The 17,019-nt window shown below is 49.5% G+C and overlaps 2 protein-coding genes across 4 annotated transcripts; one reads left to right on the forward strand and one right to left on the reverse strand.

Moving 5' to 3' along the window:
* Nucleotides 1-1,622: 1,622 nt before the first annotated feature.
* Nucleotides 1,623-4,833, reverse strand: LOC122379586 (sequestosome-1-like). 2 transcript variants are annotated; one of them, XM_043361898.1, is made up of 2 exons: nucleotides 4,660-4,833; nucleotides 1,623-3,768 (listed from the first exon to the last, which is right to left on the reverse strand). In XM_043361898.1, the coding sequence occupies exons 1-2, from the start codon at nucleotides 4,671-4,673 to the stop codon at nucleotides 1,998-2,000; spliced, it is 1,785 nt and encodes a 594-aa protein (XP_043217833.1). In that variant the 5' UTR covers nucleotides 4,674-4,833; the 3' UTR covers nucleotides 1,623-1,997. The 2 variants fall into 2 exon arrangements, with proteins under 2 accessions (XP_043217833.1, XP_043217834.1); XM_043361899.1 differs by lacking the exon at nucleotides 4,660-4,833 and adding an exon at nucleotides 4,526-4,616.
* Nucleotides 4,834-5,060: 227 nt separating this feature from the next.
* Nucleotides 5,061-16,614, forward strand: LOC122379584. 2 transcript variants are annotated; one of them, XM_043361893.1, is made up of 9 exons: nucleotides 5,061-5,354; nucleotides 10,021-10,216; nucleotides 10,559-10,676; nucleotides 11,383-11,490; nucleotides 13,525-13,686; nucleotides 14,161-14,291; nucleotides 14,611-14,749; nucleotides 15,025-15,154; nucleotides 16,135-16,614. In XM_043361893.1, exons 2-9 carry the CDS (start codon nucleotides 10,041-10,043, stop codon nucleotides 16,224-16,226), a joined length of 1,056 nt encoding a protein of 351 aa, XP_043217828.1. In that variant the 5' UTR covers nucleotides 5,061-5,354; nucleotides 10,021-10,040; the 3' UTR covers nucleotides 16,227-16,614. The 2 variants fall into 2 exon arrangements, with proteins under 2 accessions (XP_043217828.1, XP_043217827.1); XM_043361892.1 differs by having other exon boundaries at nucleotides 5,265-5,350.
* The last annotated feature ends 405 nt before the right edge of the window (nucleotides 16,615-17,019 follow it).

The following is a 17,019-nucleotide window of genomic DNA, read 5'->3' on the forward strand; positions in this document are numbered from 1 at the left end:
GTGATGATCAGAACTTTTCGATACCCCCTCGTAACGTAAAAGCGGCGTCGCGTAGCGCCGCCAAATTTGGCATACCCTCTGGGGCAACATTTTCGCACCTTTCCTGAAAATTTTAAGTCCCAGTCTTTTCAGGTCAGGTCACCAGGTCACAAAACCGGTGCAAGGTCAGGGGAAAATTGGACTATGTAGCTTAGCGGCAACTGAATTCCAGAGTTCACTAAAATTGGTAACAAAGCATATCATTCGATGCGCACGGACGTCCTGAGTTTACTGGTACTATTTTTTTTTGCTCTATCTTTACTAGGTAAAAAGTTATAAGCGAAAAACTTTTAACGTGTTTTAGCAAAATTTTTGCACTCATACCCCCAAATTCCAAAAAAACCCTAAATATTGACTTAGAGTCAACAAACTTTCACAGGGGCGAGATCTCCTATGGACCCACCTACCCTGTAAATTTGGCGTTTCGAAGTGCCATAGGCTCCTAGCTGAGACACGTAGTGGCACGCGGTAGCAGGTGTTTGAATCTTTAACCCTCGCCAGGCGAGGGTTAAAGATTCAAACACCTGCTATCGCGTGCCACTACGTGTCTCAGCTAGGAGCAGAGTTAGACGGGGTGAGAGGTGTTCTCTCCCCCCCCCCCCCAGCCAGTAGCGGCGGAACACCTTCAATTAAGGGGGCACTGCCGACTTTTGGTCCCATTCTTTCCATGCAACGCCTATGGGCGTTGCATAGGCGTTGTAACGCGTTGTTAACGTTGCCCATAGGGCTAATGTTAAAATGTCAAAATCAAAGGGGGCACGGTGCCCCGGTGCCCTCCCCGTTCCGCCGCCTATGCCCACAGCCCGGCGTAGGTGGCGCCCAGCACCGGCCCGGTGCGGATTTAAAAACAAATTTCAATATTTGAAACCCAGACACCACAATATCCCTGTCATGAATAAATACTCGTTGCTGTTCGCTCTTCTTCGTACCTACGATTTTACAACGCCAGAGCGCAGCTGAGCCATTGGCATGAGCCATACAATGCTAGTCTCCTACAAGTCGGTCAGCATCACTGCACAACGGACTCTGACGTCACTGTCGCATGCTCGCATCTACTGCATGGATGCGTCATCCAGAGCGTGAACAAACACGTCAGGCCGTCCCAGTCCGCCAGCGGAGAGCAGAGGACACTGAACACCAACCGGTCTCATCCAGTGACGGACAGAGATTCGCCACCCAGCAGACGGTCGGCTGGGTCTGAGTGATTCACGAACTGGTATTTTGCAGCCTTCTGCAGCCTTTCGGTCCAAGGACGCCTTATCTGGAGATTGCGGGAAATCCTGTCTGACACCAGTGCGGGCGACCTTCAGTGCAAGTTGCAGCACGCACTGTGTGCGGCTCGGGACTGAGCTGTCTGCCAACAGGAGGAACTAGGCTGTAGAGGGAACGAATATTAGGGAACCGAGGGGATATGGCGACCCGCACTGCCGCTGTCATCGCTCCAGCTCTGAATCACGGTTCATCCGAGACGCATTCCGGAGTTCTACCGCTCCTGCTGCAATACGCCAACCTGATTGGCCGTAATCTATTCGTTACGCTGTAGAGGAAGTCAGGTGGGAACAAACAAATTATCGCAGAAACAATTGGATTTTGTCGGTTTATTAACACCAAAAGCGGTACATGTTGGTATCTGGTGAGGGCAATACGTCGCGACGTCTACCCGACGCGCTTTCCAGATTAATCATCGATAAATCCGTGTGCAGTGAGATGTCGCACATCTAAGAGTCGTAACGATATATCTGTAAACATCTACCAAAAGGATCACAATCCATTGAGAATAACATATTTCTGCAAGCAAGATCTAAAAACGAACACCAATAATTTCTTTGGGTGAATGCCACACGTTCTACCTCAGAACGTATCGATCACACCGCTGCTGCGATAGTCCACCACATGAAGCAAGCGCCACCGCCGAAGCGGCGTCTGACTGTGGCGCGGCGGCCGGCTGCCGACGGCGCCTACTGGCCGCGGCGCGGCACCGGCTGCAGCACGTCCAGCACGGCGCTGATGTCGCCGCCCTTGGCCTGCAGCAGCTGCGTCAGCCAGCCGCCGTCGTTGGTGAAGCCCATGGCGCTCATGGCGTCCAGTGCACGCTGAATGCGCGGCTCCAGCGGCACAGACGGCTCCGAGGCAGGCGGCGCCGAGGCAGCGGCCGTCTCGGCCGGGACAGCAGCGGTCGGGGTCGGAGTCGGGGTAGCGGCGGTCGGAGTCGGGGTCGGGGTCGGAGTGGCGGCGGTCGGCGGTGTCTGGGACGGTGTGGCCACGGCCGGGGCCTCGGTGGCCAGGTCGGGGTAGACGCGGCTGCGGGCGCCGGAGCTGGCCTCGGAGGGCGTGCTGGTGCCGCTCACCATGGTCCAGTCGTCGGCCGGGTCGTTGGGCACGTCCTCCACCGTCACCGGGATCACCTTCTCAGCCGGCGCGGCGGCGGCCGGCTCCGTCTGGCTGGGCACGCCATCCGCCACCGCAGGCTCGGCCTCCATCTTCTCAGCCGGAGCCGGGGCCGGAGCAGCGGCAGGAGCCGAAGTCGTGGCGGCCGCCGGAGCCGGAGCTGTGGCGGCGGCCGCGGCGCCGGCTACCTTGGACACCGTGTTCGCGGTGGCGGCGGTGGCAGCGGTGGCAGCAGCGGCGGCGGCGGAGGCAGCCCTGGCAGCTGCGGCCGTGGCGGCCTTAGCGGCGGTGGTGGCGGCCGCGGCGATGTCCTGGGCGGGAGCCTGAGCAGCGGCCTGACGCTGCTGGCCGCCGGCCTCCTCGGCCCGCTTCTGACGAGTCTCCACGCCGACGTCCACGTCGATGCCGAACGGATCCAGGCAGGCAGCGATCGTCTGACCCAGCTCCTCCAGGCTCTTCTCGGTCCAGCGGCCGGCCTCGGCGCCCGGGCCGCCGGCGCCGCCCTCCGGAGCGAACCCGCCCAGCGCCGACATCGCCGAGTGGATCGCCTCGAAGAAGTTGCTCGGACGGGGCGCCGATGCTCCGCCGCCGTCCGTGCCGCGCTGGGCGGCGCGCTCGGCGCGACGCTCGGCCCGTTCAGCGCATCGCTCCGCCTTTTCGGCTCTCTTCTCGGCCTTGTACTCGGCCCTTTCAGCTCTCTTCTCGGCCTGGTGCTCGGCCTTCTCGGCGCGCCGCTCGAAGCGGCCGCAGTGCGGGGCGCCGGGCATGCCGGCCATTCCGAAGCCTCCCCAGGCGGCCGGGCAGTGGCCGCGGCGGCCGCTGCGGCGCGCCTGCCGGAACACGGGCTGCCAAACGCGGTCCGGCGTCGGGATGCGTAGCATCAGGTGCTCCGGGTGGAGACAGCGCGACTCGCAGGCAGCGCACAGGTCAAAGTCGTCGCACGTCATGCACTTGTAGCGGTGTCCGCGGATGGTCTGCTCGCAGCCGTCACAGGAGACGCCAGAGTGGATGGGACCGTCGGCGGGCGGTGCTGGGGCGCCGCGGCTGGGGACCACGTGCAGACGAAGCGTCTGCTGGCCTCCCACCTGCAGCAGGCTCACCAAAGCCACCAGCAGCTCTTCATCAGATCCAATAGTGATGTTGTCACCATCAGCATCTTCCCAGCACACATCAAATGACTTGCGCATCAGGCTGGGGAACACTACACGCAACTTTCCCTGCAGGTAGGAGAAGCTTGTCGCTGCGGACGCATCTAGGCCAAATCTTCGGATTTCTTGGGTGTCACCCTCTCCTATGAGGTATGCTTTCACTGAAATGTTCTTGCCATCCATGGTTGGAAACCTGTAATGCAGAAACAGGGAACAAAATCAACACTCTCACAGGTCACAAACAATTCTGACAGGGCTAAGTCGATGGACTCTAAGGTGACTCTGACTCAGACTCTGACTGAAGCTTATAAAATCAACTCTGACTTTGACTATATGGCTTCAGACATTGCTCATTAATTCCAAACAATGAATTCAAATTTCATTTCAGAATTTTTTTCCTGCCTGATGTGACCCTTTCAACATTTCAAGGCCTTGCATTGCAAGAATTACTTTTTAAATAACATGCAGGAATAAAAATATGTTCTGACACACCAGCCATCTTCAGCTTTTTCAATTAAAATGCGTCCGAATCAGTGGCATATGTCATTAGCTTCAGCAAAATCTCAAAATCTGATTTTGAAAGGTCAATCAGCAAAATATTGTCAAGCAACCAGGTAGGTGTAGCCAGGGCATGACTGAGCCATGCAGTGTTGGTAAGATTTTAGCGACCCAAACTCCCACTCTGGGCAAAACTGCTGACTCCAACTGACTTCAACTCTGACTCTGATTCCGCAGCCCTGATGCTGACAAAGTTTTATGATGAAAGGGGGAAAGCAATTCATGTTTCACTACATCTAACAGCATTAACTGAAGAAGTTGGGTAGTTAGGTACCTACTCATCAAAATTCCAAAGATAAATAAAAAAGTATCACTGTTGATTTGGACGATTGTCCAAACCAGAAATGCAAATAGATATTTGAAAAATTGAAAATATGAAAACTGCAAAATACCTAGAGTTCTGGTTAGGATGCAAGCAGCTCTTGTCCGACGTTCCGAAGTAGCGCAAGGGCTCAGCGTTATCCTTCTCAATCCCGTAGCACGAATGCAAAGCTCGACAACGAAGGCGACTTTAAATACCACCTACCTCTCCTCTGCCATCGTCGCCAGTGACTCGTCAGCCCGTCAGCCCAATGTAAGCTTCGATGGAGCCTGACCGGTCCAGAACGTGCGAGAACCTGAAAATCCGCCAGTCACTCACTTATCCACTGCGCAATTCACGAGGTCAAATGACTTATCTACAAAATCATGACACATCAAAATAAAGTGTTCTCTTGTTTCTCAATATACGGCTTTCGAATCCATGGCTGGCCAATAGATAGAGAGTAAGCAGCTCACAGAGAAAAATACTGGCAGCTGATTGGCCGACTCAGTGAACATATTTCAGCTACAGATATGCCGCGCTTATTGCATTAAACCAGATAAACACGAAAAATAAGTAAAATGTTCTAAGAGGAGCTAATACTGTTTGCTGTGAAACCAGTCTCTTTGGTGATTCGCGCAATGCTGAGAATGCACCAATAAGACTCCTAGAAGTATCACTGACGTCACAAACTCTTTAATAATTACCAATGAAATGCCGAAAAGCTCCACTGAAATTATCAATTAATGTTGTACCGAACAGCTTCAGTTACAACACGGTATATAGCACTGTATTGGTATGTAGTTACATGACGAGCGGCAAGTCCACATCAGGATTCCAAGCTGCTGCGCGCCCTAACTCTTCAACAACAACAACCCATCAGGATTCTTACAGATAGGCCAGGCATTTTTCATAGGCAGGTAATTATTTTGTAGTTTGACTTATGAGATATTTGTTTTCTTAAAGGGACCCTCCCACCTTAACATTAGATTTGAGTTGAGATAGCCAAAATGGGGTCCCTGGCTCACAATTACCGGTTTCGGCACTCACAACATCGAGAAATGCCTTAAATCGGAAATATTGAATTTCAAAATTGCAGCATTTTGATTCAGAGGGGCTAATGCATAGGAATACCCCTCTGAATGTGTGACGTCAGCGCAGATATCTAACGATTTTTAAATGTTTGACTAAAACGTTTTGTAGCACGCGGTGGTATATGCTGCTTTGCGCGCAACAAATGCCGCACTTTCAAATAAAGTCGCTATAGGAACAGCGGAGATCCCAAAAAGTAAACAAAAGTAAAAATATAATATCTTGAAAACCGGTGAATATTTTTCGATGAAATTTGGTAGATATTCGTTTTTGCTCTTTCTGAGCCGAGCGACATCACTTTCATGCCAATTCATTTACTTTTTTGAAGGTGGGAGGGTCCCTTTAAGGCTGTGCAATCAATTATTTTCCATTTCTGAAATTTTCAAAATGGGGGTCTGAGCGCTGGACGCCACAGGGGCTCATCCGCTGAAATTCAGTGCATGCAATTTTGTGCCATTATTTTTTGCTCAATTAGCCCAAAAGTTGAAGCAAATTTGGGTAGCTGGTCATGAAGCAAGCGTCATACTTGCTTTTTGCTACCAAGGAGAGGTGCTATACCGAGAGTTGAGATGCTTTCTAATCGTAGGCGGCGGAACGGGGAGGGCACTGTACCCCCTTTGATTTTGGCATTTTAACAGTAGCCCTATGGGCATTGCATGGAAAGGATGGGACCAAAAGTCGGCAGTGCCCCCCCCCCTTGATCGAGGGTGTTCCGCTGCTACTGTTTTAATAAAGTCGAACTAAGCCTAACCAAGCCTGACCTAACCTTACCTACAGGCTACAACCTGTAGCTGCTGCTGCTTCATGCAGCTACCTACAGGCTACAACCTAGTTAAACCTACCACCTAAAACCTAAAACCTACAACTTAACCTACAGCACCTCACCTTGGTTGCAAAAAGAAGTGTGATGCCTGCTTGATTACTACCCAAATTTGTGCCAAATTTTAACCTTCTTACTATTTCCACACATTCACATGCCTACATATGTTAAAAGATGTTAAAAATTGAAGAAAAAACATGAAGAAACTAGATTAAAAGCACGTTGAACAAGAATGCTTCTGCCACAACTCACAGCTCAGAGCTCACAAGTTCATAATTCCTCCAAATTGAACTGAGAGAGGACTGGAGACACAAAGTTAGGTTATAGAAATGACACACAAACATACATTTGTAGGTGATAGTCTACACCTTTACCTACCAAAAGGCACATTTCCTTTTGTCAGAATCTCCTTCTCCATACTAAATGGCATGGAAAACAACCAAATAAATAGCATGGAAATACAATGCTCATTGCCATTGCTCATTGGCAGACCATTGTGTCCTCTATATCTCACTTTATTGGACAATAATGTGCCAGTAGAGCAGTTCAGTATGGTACCTACCACATTAGAGACTGCATACAGCACAACCTGCACCCTAAATATATTTGATATATATATATATATATATATATATATATATATATATATATATATATATATATATATATATATATATATATATATATATATATATATATCATACCTACTATGGTAAATTTGAACTATGCACAGGCTGTGTGCACCTGAAACAACAATAATCTCTACAAAATCTCATCAGAACTGCAATGTTTTGTCTTGCAGTCTGGGTTTAGGGGATGTGTTTGGTGTTGCCAGTAGGCAGTAGCCTTGTAGCCTAGATTAAAAATTGATTAAATGCATGATTTTATGACTCTAGCAAATTTTGCAATGCACCATTTGTTTCTTTATATTTCTTGCCCTAAACAACTTGAACTCTTTACAGATAAGGTGGATTGATCAGATCTGCAGTGTTGAGCTGCCTATGTCTGCTGCATTGCCTGTTTTGATGTTGTGCAGCAGAGATGTAGACTGCAGGTTGTGGGGCATCTACAGCATACCTTTGATGGCACACTGCCCACTGGTGTAGGCTGGACTAACTGATCATGATGTGAAGAGGCATTTGCTTTGCATGTGTGAAGGCTGAAGCAGCATAGTGACCTACTTTATTTAGACTATTTCCATAAGAAAGAACCAAGAATTAAATTGTTACCAATGTTTTAACATGTTTTTTCATGACAAATGTGAGGATTAAGAGACCAGTCAGGCTAAGTTTAAGTGCACAAAGAGACAGTTATCTAATTTGATTATAGGGATACAAGAGTTTTGATCTTGGTAGGTAGGGGAGAGCGGGGCCAGTTGAAACACGGGGTCAGATGAAACATGGCTTTATTTTCAACAGTATGCAACATATGGCGTTGCCGACACCACTGCGCATCCGCGCTCGACCACTTCCTTTGTCAACGGCGTTTGGGCGGCAAACGGACGGTAATTTTGATTTGACACTTGTTTTTGTGTTTTTGAGGGGCGTTTGGGAGAAATCGTTCTTATGAATATTTTGTGATATCTCATATACCTTTGTTTGCTGAAAGAAGAACTCCTGGCTCCGGAATAGCACCTTATTTGGCCCTTCATTCAGCATGATGCCGTCACTCCAGCTCGTTTGACATGTGCTTTGCGGCGCGTGCGAGATGGCGGGAGCGGATGGGGTCAATTGAAACGCTTCTCTGAGGGTCAGTTGAAACAGGGCCACAGGCCGTTTCAATGGACCCCGGTGACCTTTGCAATGGTTATTGTTCAGGGGCTGTAAACATTAAAGGAAATAGTCCACCTTTGAAATGAGCTTTTAAACTGAAATAGTAGTTTAGTAGAGCTCAATTTTTGACCCCTTTTTCTCCAGCCTTTTGCTTGAAAGCACACTATAGCCTGAGATCTTTCTCATTTTTCTCATCCGCCCATTTTTCCATAGTCTATGTACTTTATGTCACCTATTATGAGGAACTTTGCACTTTTAGCTTTCCAACGACCTATTGAATGTAGCATTTCGAAAAGTAAACCGGACAAAATATCTCCTTAAGAAAGTGGCCTTAAAGAGGAAAACATCCCATTGTTAAGGATAGGTGTAACTGACCCCATGGGCTGGTTCAATTGACCCTCGCATCGGGGTCATTTGAAACGGGCGTAGAGCAGTTTTATAAGCATGCGTTTGGCAGCAAAATATGTTTGAAACATAATTTTACATATCTTAAAATAAAGCCAAAAGAGCATATTTTTTCATGGCATTGTGCATTTTTCGATATGACAACTAGATCTCGCTGTGCATGTCAATATATAAAAAGTGGTTCAACTGGCCCCGCTCTCCCCTATCTCAAATTCAATCAGTCAAACAGTCAAACAAACAGGGACAGTTTCTACTTTGATAAAAGGGATGGAGGAAATTTGATGAGGGTATCTCAACTTCAATCAATTAATGCTTGGTGGAAACTGCAATGCACCTTGCCTTCTCCACCCCATGTCATCATTATAACTGAGCATTAGCAAACATATTTTTTTAATTTTATGCACATGGTTTCCTATTTTATATGCAAGTGTAACTCAGCAACAGTTACCTATCTTAACCATCATTTTCCCTATTTACACCAATGACTAATAACCAGTAAAACGCCTTTTGGGCGAAGAACGAGCGAGCGAGATAGTGAGCCCTGCACGTGCAGAAGGGCGAGAGGGTACTTCCAACGGGCTTTTGCAAAGCACCCTTCTAACCAGTCGCTAGCGGTGTGCCAAATTTGAACGCAATCGGCCCAGCCGTCCTTGAGATCTGGAAGCGACATTCTGCACGTGCGCACGTGCAAACGGGGTCCAAAATGACTTTTGCACGGCACCCTACTAACCGGTCCCAACCGTGTACCAAATTTGAGCGCAATCGGCCCAGCCGTTCTCGAGATCTGGAAACGCCCCCTGCACGTGCGCACGTGCAGTAGCACCCTAACCGCAACACATGGGAATGCATTGCCTGGTGGGTGCCTACCTGTATGCCAAGTTTCAGCGAAATCGCCCCAGTAATTACCGAGTTATTAAAATGGGAACAAATTTGACACCTCTTATTGTTGTATTTTGCACGTGCACTGGGGGTGACCCACATGCATCGAGAGTATCCTATTTTTGGTAGAAGGGATGCAGCTACCCTACAAAAATTACCGCAAGACCATCGCCCAAGCGGCTGCTGAGATATGAGCCTCTCAAAATCACTACTTTTGCAAAACAGCTTGAACACCCTTGACTTTTCACGTGGCACGTGCCACGACGGTCACTGAGATGTATCAAAAGTAGTCAATTACGGGGTAGAAGGGATGGGGCTACCCAGCAAAAAAGACCGCAGACCAATCGGTCCAGCGGTTGCTGAGATATAAGCCTCTCAAAAGCGTTACAGGCCGGGCCGGGCCGGGCCGGGCCGGGCCGGGCCGGGCCGGGCCGCTCATACTGAGATTTTTCCGTTATATTGAAATGACTTCGCTTCGCTCGCTGCGCTCGCTCGCTCGTAATAATCTCCCAGTTTAAAGCATTTTGCAACGTTTTATCTTTTTTCATCACGGTTTCAGCTCTTTTTTTCTAGAAGTTTTATTCATCTACTATCTTCTCTCGCATGTTCCTGCTGCAGGTTCTGCCAGGAGGGTAGCAATGTCGGCTGATGAGGCCCGTCTGCCGGAGGCCGAGCGGCTGGCGGCGCTGGAGCGCGAGCTGACGGCGCTGCACGAGCTGTGCCGCCGCTCGGAGCTGCCGCACGACCAAGTGAGCCGCGCACTGAGGCCGCTCGTCTCGGCTGTCGACTGGTCCACGGGCATCAACAGGGCTCGGTAAGACCATAGTGCTATTTCTTACACTATGGTAAAACGTAAGACCTAATCGGCACGAGGTGTTGAGGATTTATGCTTCTAATACGATTTTAACTTTTTGATAGATAGTGTTTTATGTGAATGTCTTTGTTCTTCTGTCTACATCCATTTGATATATCTTGTGATGACTAAGTTGAAGCTCTAAATGTTTGAGTTCAAAGACTAGCGACATCAGTCCAGTTTACAGCTGTTTTGCTCAGTGCTCGTCCAGGATAATCAACAGCATCAATCTGTGCCGACGGTCGAGGTGCGATGAGCCGCTTGTGAGAACACCCCCATGATGCCGCCGCCGCGTGCCGGTAGGTACGTGGGGCGCGTGGTTGGCGTACTGCTGGTGCTCTGTGCCGCGCTGTACCTGATCGGCTCCGCCAAACCCGTGCAGCAGGCGGCACACTTCTACACGCGCGTCGCACTGGTCAAGGTAGGTGACGGCCGCTCATGATGCTGCTTTGGACTGTAACATTAATCTGGGGTTGTCTTTTTTAATGTAGTTTTATTAACACAATTCACAGAAAACACAAACAAAAATAAGCATAAAACATTTTTGTGCTCCCATCGGCGACCCGCCTGGCTAGGCCGGGACGGTGTCAATCTGTGACATATGCCGTCCCGGCCCCGGGGAGAGCTGTGGGATACCTCCCCAGCCGGGGAGATCTGATGGCTACCTCCCCGGCGCTCCAGGCGGGCCGCCAGCCCCCGCCCGCACCGCCCGGAAAGCAACCCTGGGCGGTGCCCCCTAACCACCGACCGGGCGAGCGCAGTGTCGACCCGTAGGTCGGCGCTCCGCACGCCCGGCCGGCCGACCGGCCTCTCACAGGAGGGGCCAGTCCCGGGATCTGGGGTTGTCGATGCATGGACTTCCTCTTTTTAGCATACCCACGCTGGTCGGAAGGGGACTTTACTTCTTCAGCTCGCTTTTGACAATCCTGCTCTGGGCATGAAATATGAATCGACTGCTTATATGATTCAAAATACAGGCTAGGTGCACCCTCTCACTATCCCCTGGGTTACATGCTACGACTTTGGGTGTTGACTCTTCATATTCAATCATGCTTAGTCTGACTGTATGCAGTATGCACCAACTTGATAATTGGCCTGTGTGTGAATACCAGTTTTGTGTCTGTCAGATTCTGCCGTACTGGGACTGGACCGGCCTGTACACTATGACGTGTCTGGTGGAGAATCCCCTGTACGAGGAGACGGACCGCCCGGTCAGAACCGAGGACTCCTGTCAGGTGAGGTGGCGCCGCTACTGGGCGATGTCTGGAGATCGGAAGGCGTCTCGAAATCACCATTCCGCGGCGGATGATCTTATATTTGCTCTACAAATATATTTCTACATATGACTTCTGCATATTTGCTGTAGAAGTCATGCAGTCACATGCCGTTTCCTAGTAATGATGGTGCACTCGATAATGAACTCACTGCTCAATGCTCATGGCGACATTAATAACATGAGATTACCAAAAGTAATTTCGGGAATGTATTCATTGTGCCAGTCATCCTTGCAATGTCACCAACTCACTGTTATGCAAGCATCATTTCCAATTCAAACGCGCACTGCTGATAGTCGCTTTTGGCAGTGCCGGTGACGGGTCCGTGACCCCTGCCGGCCTCCGTGGGGTGCAGGAAGGGAACGTCTGCCCAGGGGTGCTGAGCCTGAATCCATGAATACACCCGGCTGGTCGCAGCGTGACTGCATAATTCGGGTAGACTGCACGGTCGGAATGGCAGCGTATTAGAGATAGCGGACCGGTCCGATTTCCAATGAGCCGCGCCCGGCCCAAATACGGCCCGGCCCGCGAGCTGTACGGACGACGAGGCTCCCGCAGCCGCACAGAAAGTCAGATAGATTGTCCCCGATGGTCGCATCGCACAGCTGTGCTGGTAACTTGAAAAAGGGCTTTGATTAACACGTTTCACCAGCCTGCGGTATATATTGCCAGTTCCCGTTTTACTGAACAATATAATCGCACCATATGCCTAAATGTAACGTCTTTTGTACATTTTTATTATCCTTTTTGTGTAGCTTTTCACTGATAATAACGTCAGCCTCAGATATTCACACTTATTTTGCGGTAAGCATAGCAATAAGCTATATTTTGGCTATTTCCGATCTAGTTTTCACGACTCTACCCGATGCGTGAGCTATTCAGCACCACTGGCAATCTGCTGTGGTGCCGACCGGCGACCACACTGCTCCAACACCCCCCGTCCATCACTCTGTCCCGTGTAGCAGGGAGGGACGGGAGCGCTATCTCCCAGACTCAGCCGCAGACCCCGGCTGCCCCCGCCCCCCCCCCTCCCCGTCCCCAGTCGTGGGCTGGCATCACCGTGGCCCGGGGCCGGGATAGGGGTGAGCCTTGGGCGTCGTACAGATCGATGGCGTTTACTGCGGTCCCGACCGCTACTGGCATTGCCTGGAGGCTGGATCGGAGGTGGGGTCAGTGATTCCTCCGGTTTGGAATCGATTCGCCGGCCGCCGTGACCGGCTGGACGGCTTCGTTTTACTATCGCTACACCACAACCATTGGCTGTACGATAGGATGCCAGAAACAAAATACAGATTAAGAAGGAAACATCGATTGCGTTGAATCACTCTTTTGCGAAGAATTCATTTATTTTCTGGATTTAATTTGGACTATTCCAGCCCCAATCGCTGTAACGATCGCCGTCAAAACGGAGGACTACATTCCGTAAATATATCCTTTTCTAGCACGGCAAGGCAACCCATGTGAACACTTACGCTAAAGATATTGATCTTTCACACAGGCTCAGAAATTAGTGTCAATGCCGTAAAGCTGCTGTGTGCCTTAATTGCTCATCGAAGTCGCTCCGGGCTTAGCACAAATGAATCTGTACTGAAACGATAGGTTCAAAGCGTTGGTGCCGTTTCCAGACAGTGTCGGGAACCAAATGAGTACTGCTTGCCGAATATTCCCCAAGTAAACCGTCGATTCAATTTTTTTTTTTCAGTGATTATTTCTCTAGGGCCTAGGCGATAGTTGTAGTTTATTCGGGAGTTATTACTCGATTGGAATTGCTGCTGAACCATAACCTCGTAAGGTACTCAACGCACCTAAATACCCATTTATAATTTTAATTTTTATTTATACATCTTTTTCTTGCTGTCGCTGTGTTTCTCCGTTTCCTCTCTTCGCTTTACTCGTCTCCCCACCCTCGCTGTTTTTGTATCTCTCTTGCCTGAGCCTGCAGTCTCTGTCCGGTCCGCCTCCTGTCTGACCGCTCCCCTCCCGTCTCTCCCTAAGTTATGCGAGTCTCTGGACGAGCTGGAGCGCGTGTCGAACGTCAGCGCCGCTGTCGTCACGGACAACTACCTGCGCCTGGACCGGCCGGTGGTGGTGACGGACGGAACACGCGACTGGCCGGCCCTCGAGGACGGCGTGTTTGACCGTCACCGGCTCGTCAAGGTGGGCGACAGGGGATCGTTATGATGGCAGAATATCGTGGATCTCTAATTGCTTATTTATATCAGGTAGGTGGATATTGATTAATTTTCATCTCTGATAAGTTTTGATTTCGTAAGTCATACGTCGTCAATCTGCGAAAGTTATGAATGTTTTTGGGGTTTGTAAATACAACAACTTTTCTGTTTATCCTGTAGTTTAGAAAAGATTCATGGTACTCGTGACTCGTGAGGAAGAATTGTACAAATGCAGTCGATCATTGATTGTCCGACTATGTAAAAACAAAAACTAAAAACAGCGGCCCATTGTGTGTTTACATGGTGCCAAGTGCGGACAATGATAATAAGCTTCCACTTATTATAGCTCGTACAAATGCTCACTTCATTTGTAAGGTGCCTGTTCAACTATCACACCATTGGAGTGTTCCTCGGTTCCGGTCGGATATACGTTGACCGCTGCGTGTCCCGTTGTCCGCAGATGTTCAAAGACAGAGGACTGGCCGAGAGTCGGCCCTGTGAGCTGCTCACCAATCTGAAGGCCCGCGACGACATGCAGCTGCTGCTGGACAAAATGAGCAACCCCGTCATCAAGAAGTGGTTCGCCCATTGGTGAGTGAGCGAGGCGGCTGATGTTCAATGTCTTCAAAGAAATGTGATTGCTCTGTTCTATCCAAATGACTCACGGTTGTACTTGGCTCTATAATTTTTCTGCTCTATTATTGTGAAACCGTGACTTTTTGACTCGCTCGGTACACCTAGGAACACTCTTTTACCATGCCATATTGTTAACAAGGCTCAACTTTTACCAGAATTGAGCATTTATTTCTCTCGGTATTGTTTCCATGGCAATCATCACAAAGTTGTGAACTGGCACGGGAGGTATGACGGACGTCTTCTAACCGGTGCTCTGTTTGCCATGATTTTCCAGGGAGAACTGTGACAAGATGGCTGCCAAGGTGCTCCGTACGCTGTACCGTCGGCCGTACTTTCTGCCGGCAATGGTGGATACCACCGACTCCAACTGGGTGCTAGTCTCCTCAAACTACACGGGAAATGTCTACAAAATGGTGCGTACTGCCGGCCTGGTGGTGTGTGGACACTAGCTGCGTCAGCAAAGGTAGCATTTATGAACGGGTGTCATTTCAGATTACTGATCAAATGACGTGAGAATAGTCTTCGCACCACCATTGTTTCCCGTGTCTTTCACGGCTGCTGTATTTTCATGCTGCTGTTTTTACATAAACCTTTTGCTCACCTCTGTTTCCCGAGTCCTGCTGTATTTACATTCTGCTGTACTTTGTGTCGCCATTCGCTCAGCCCTGTTTCCCCGCGTCTCGAACAGCTTCCCGTGGTGAACGACATGGTGTGGATGGCGCAGCTGCAGGGCACCACAGGGGTGCGCCTGACGCCGCGCTCTCCGTGCACCAGCCTCTGTCCCGAGATTGTGGACACACTGCACGAGGGCGAGATCTGTAAGTCGGGGGAGACGAGTTCTGTGAGATAGGAGTGGGGAATAAGAAACCTCGGGGACATCTCCTGCAGGGAAGTGGAATAGAACTATTGGTGTACCGATGAAATGTCTGAAGTAGAGAAGGATGAATTGTAATGTGTGTAATGGAAGAATAGTGCCGGTAGTCACATGTTTTTGAATGGAAAATGGTGGTTCTGTGCTAAAGTCGTTTTGTAGCCATGCATTCTTCAAAGTTCCTGTAATTGCTAAAAACATCGATCCGCGATTTTAACGTCTAGGAAAGAGTTGAACTAAGGTCCAAATAAACAGAAGTTATTTTGTCCTACAGCTGCATGTGAACTTGTGCTGTAAATATTAGTCATGTTATTCTGTTGCCCGTTTCGACATGAGTCTCTTATCACGCTTCCCGTTTCATGCACCCCGGGCCCCGCTTGCGTCATGTGTGAGCTGTTCGGAACATTCGAGACAGAGGTCGATCGTCCTTTGACTTGTACCGGCGGCGCTGATGTGCGTGATTCACTGAGGGCCGTCATGTGTTTTTAGCTTTTGACCGATGACGAATGCCAATAATTACGAAATATCCAGCTTAGTGGCACCAAAGGCATAAATGCAGTGCCGCTGAATGATTGTGGTTATTTTTTCTTGCTAATCTTACATAAATTTAGAATATTCTGGTCTTTTGATCCAAATTCTAGCTAGAATGATTTGAGGCCGATGAGCGGTGTAGTCGCAAAGCGAAACTGGTCTCATTGGCTTGAATAGGATTGCACGACAATATCCAAGTTACCATCCAACGCAGCAGTGCTAACTGTATCCTAAGTCTGATTGCTAGGATGCAGTAGTCCCCATATTCTGGTGGTCCCTGGCCGTCCGGTTATTCAGTATGCTCTGGTCTGGTAGTAGGTATAGACCTCAGTTCGTTTGTTATATCCGATAAAATCCAGTGCGGCTGACCAGCGTCGATCTCTTCCTCTTCCCCAGTGATGTTTACCGACTTTCTCTGGATGCTGGAGTACTTACCGGGATATGGCACGGACAACGTGGCGGTGGGCGCCGGAGGCTACTGGGAGTGACCTCTGCGCTGACCTCTGGTGACCGGAGGTTACTCATGGAAGTGACATGTGCGCTGACCTCCGGTGGCTCCGCCCCGCTCGGCCGAACGAAGAGACCGCCGCCCACTGGACGGAGGAGGGCCCGACTACTGCAGCTTTGTGTATTCGTGCAATCGTGTTTGTGGCTTGTTTGTGTGGCGCTGGTGGCTGGTTTCATTGGTATGGTGCATGGTGGCAGCGGCAGAGATGTGCAGGCACATAGACGTGTGGCACTGCCTAAACTGCTGATTTAATGAGCTTCATATGTGCTCCGGCACATATTCCATTTTGCTTAGCAATGATGGCTAATAAAATTTGTTGCAATGCGACGTTGTTGCATCTTGGAAATAAATGTAAGCATATCACACCATGGTAAGTTTTCTTATAAAGGTGTGCTGCAGTGGAATGATCGGCTCAAACAAAACGAATGGACTGCCTGTAAGTTATTGCACAGATGCAGAGCTATCCGCTAAACTATATATGCAAGAGAAGATAAATAGGATTGATGTTGTAAACGACGGTTCGACGTAGTAATACGAATGGACATCATGAACGGTTGAACTGTTTGCTCTCTTCAGAGATTCGTGATTACCGGCTACCGCCATAATCCGTACGGGAGGGTAGGCCAACGGGAACTTCAAAGGGGCTTGAAGTTTAAAGGGACACTCCCACTTTAACATTAGTTTTGAGTTGAGATAGCCAAATTGGTGGCCAGGGCCTGCAAATACCGGTTTGGGCACTCACAACATCGACAAATGCTTTAATTCGGAGATAT

The sequence above is a fragment of the Amphibalanus amphitrite genome, unplaced genomic scaffold, assembly GCF_019059575.1.
Source record: "Amphibalanus amphitrite isolate SeventyFive unplaced genomic scaffold, NRLGWU_Aamphi_draft 000080F_arrow, whole genome shotgun sequence".
NCBI lineage: Eukaryota > Metazoa > Arthropoda > Thecostraca > Balanomorpha > Balanidae > Amphibalanus > Amphibalanus amphitrite.

Bases quoted from the DNA above. Each gene is read 5' to 3' on its own strand.
- LOC122379584 (XM_043361893.1), top strand. From the start codon at position 10,041: ATGTCGGCTGATGAGGCCCGTCTGCCGGAGGCCGAGCGGCTGGCGGCG. The intron at 11,491-13,524 runs GTGAGGTGGCGC...TCTCTCCCTAAG, and splicing joins GAACCGAGGACTCCTGTCAG to TTATGCGAGTCTCTGGACGA. The intron at 13,687-14,160 runs GTGGGCGACAGG...CGTTGTCCGCAG, and splicing joins ACCGTCACCGGCTCGTCAAG to ATGTTCAAAGACAGAGGACT.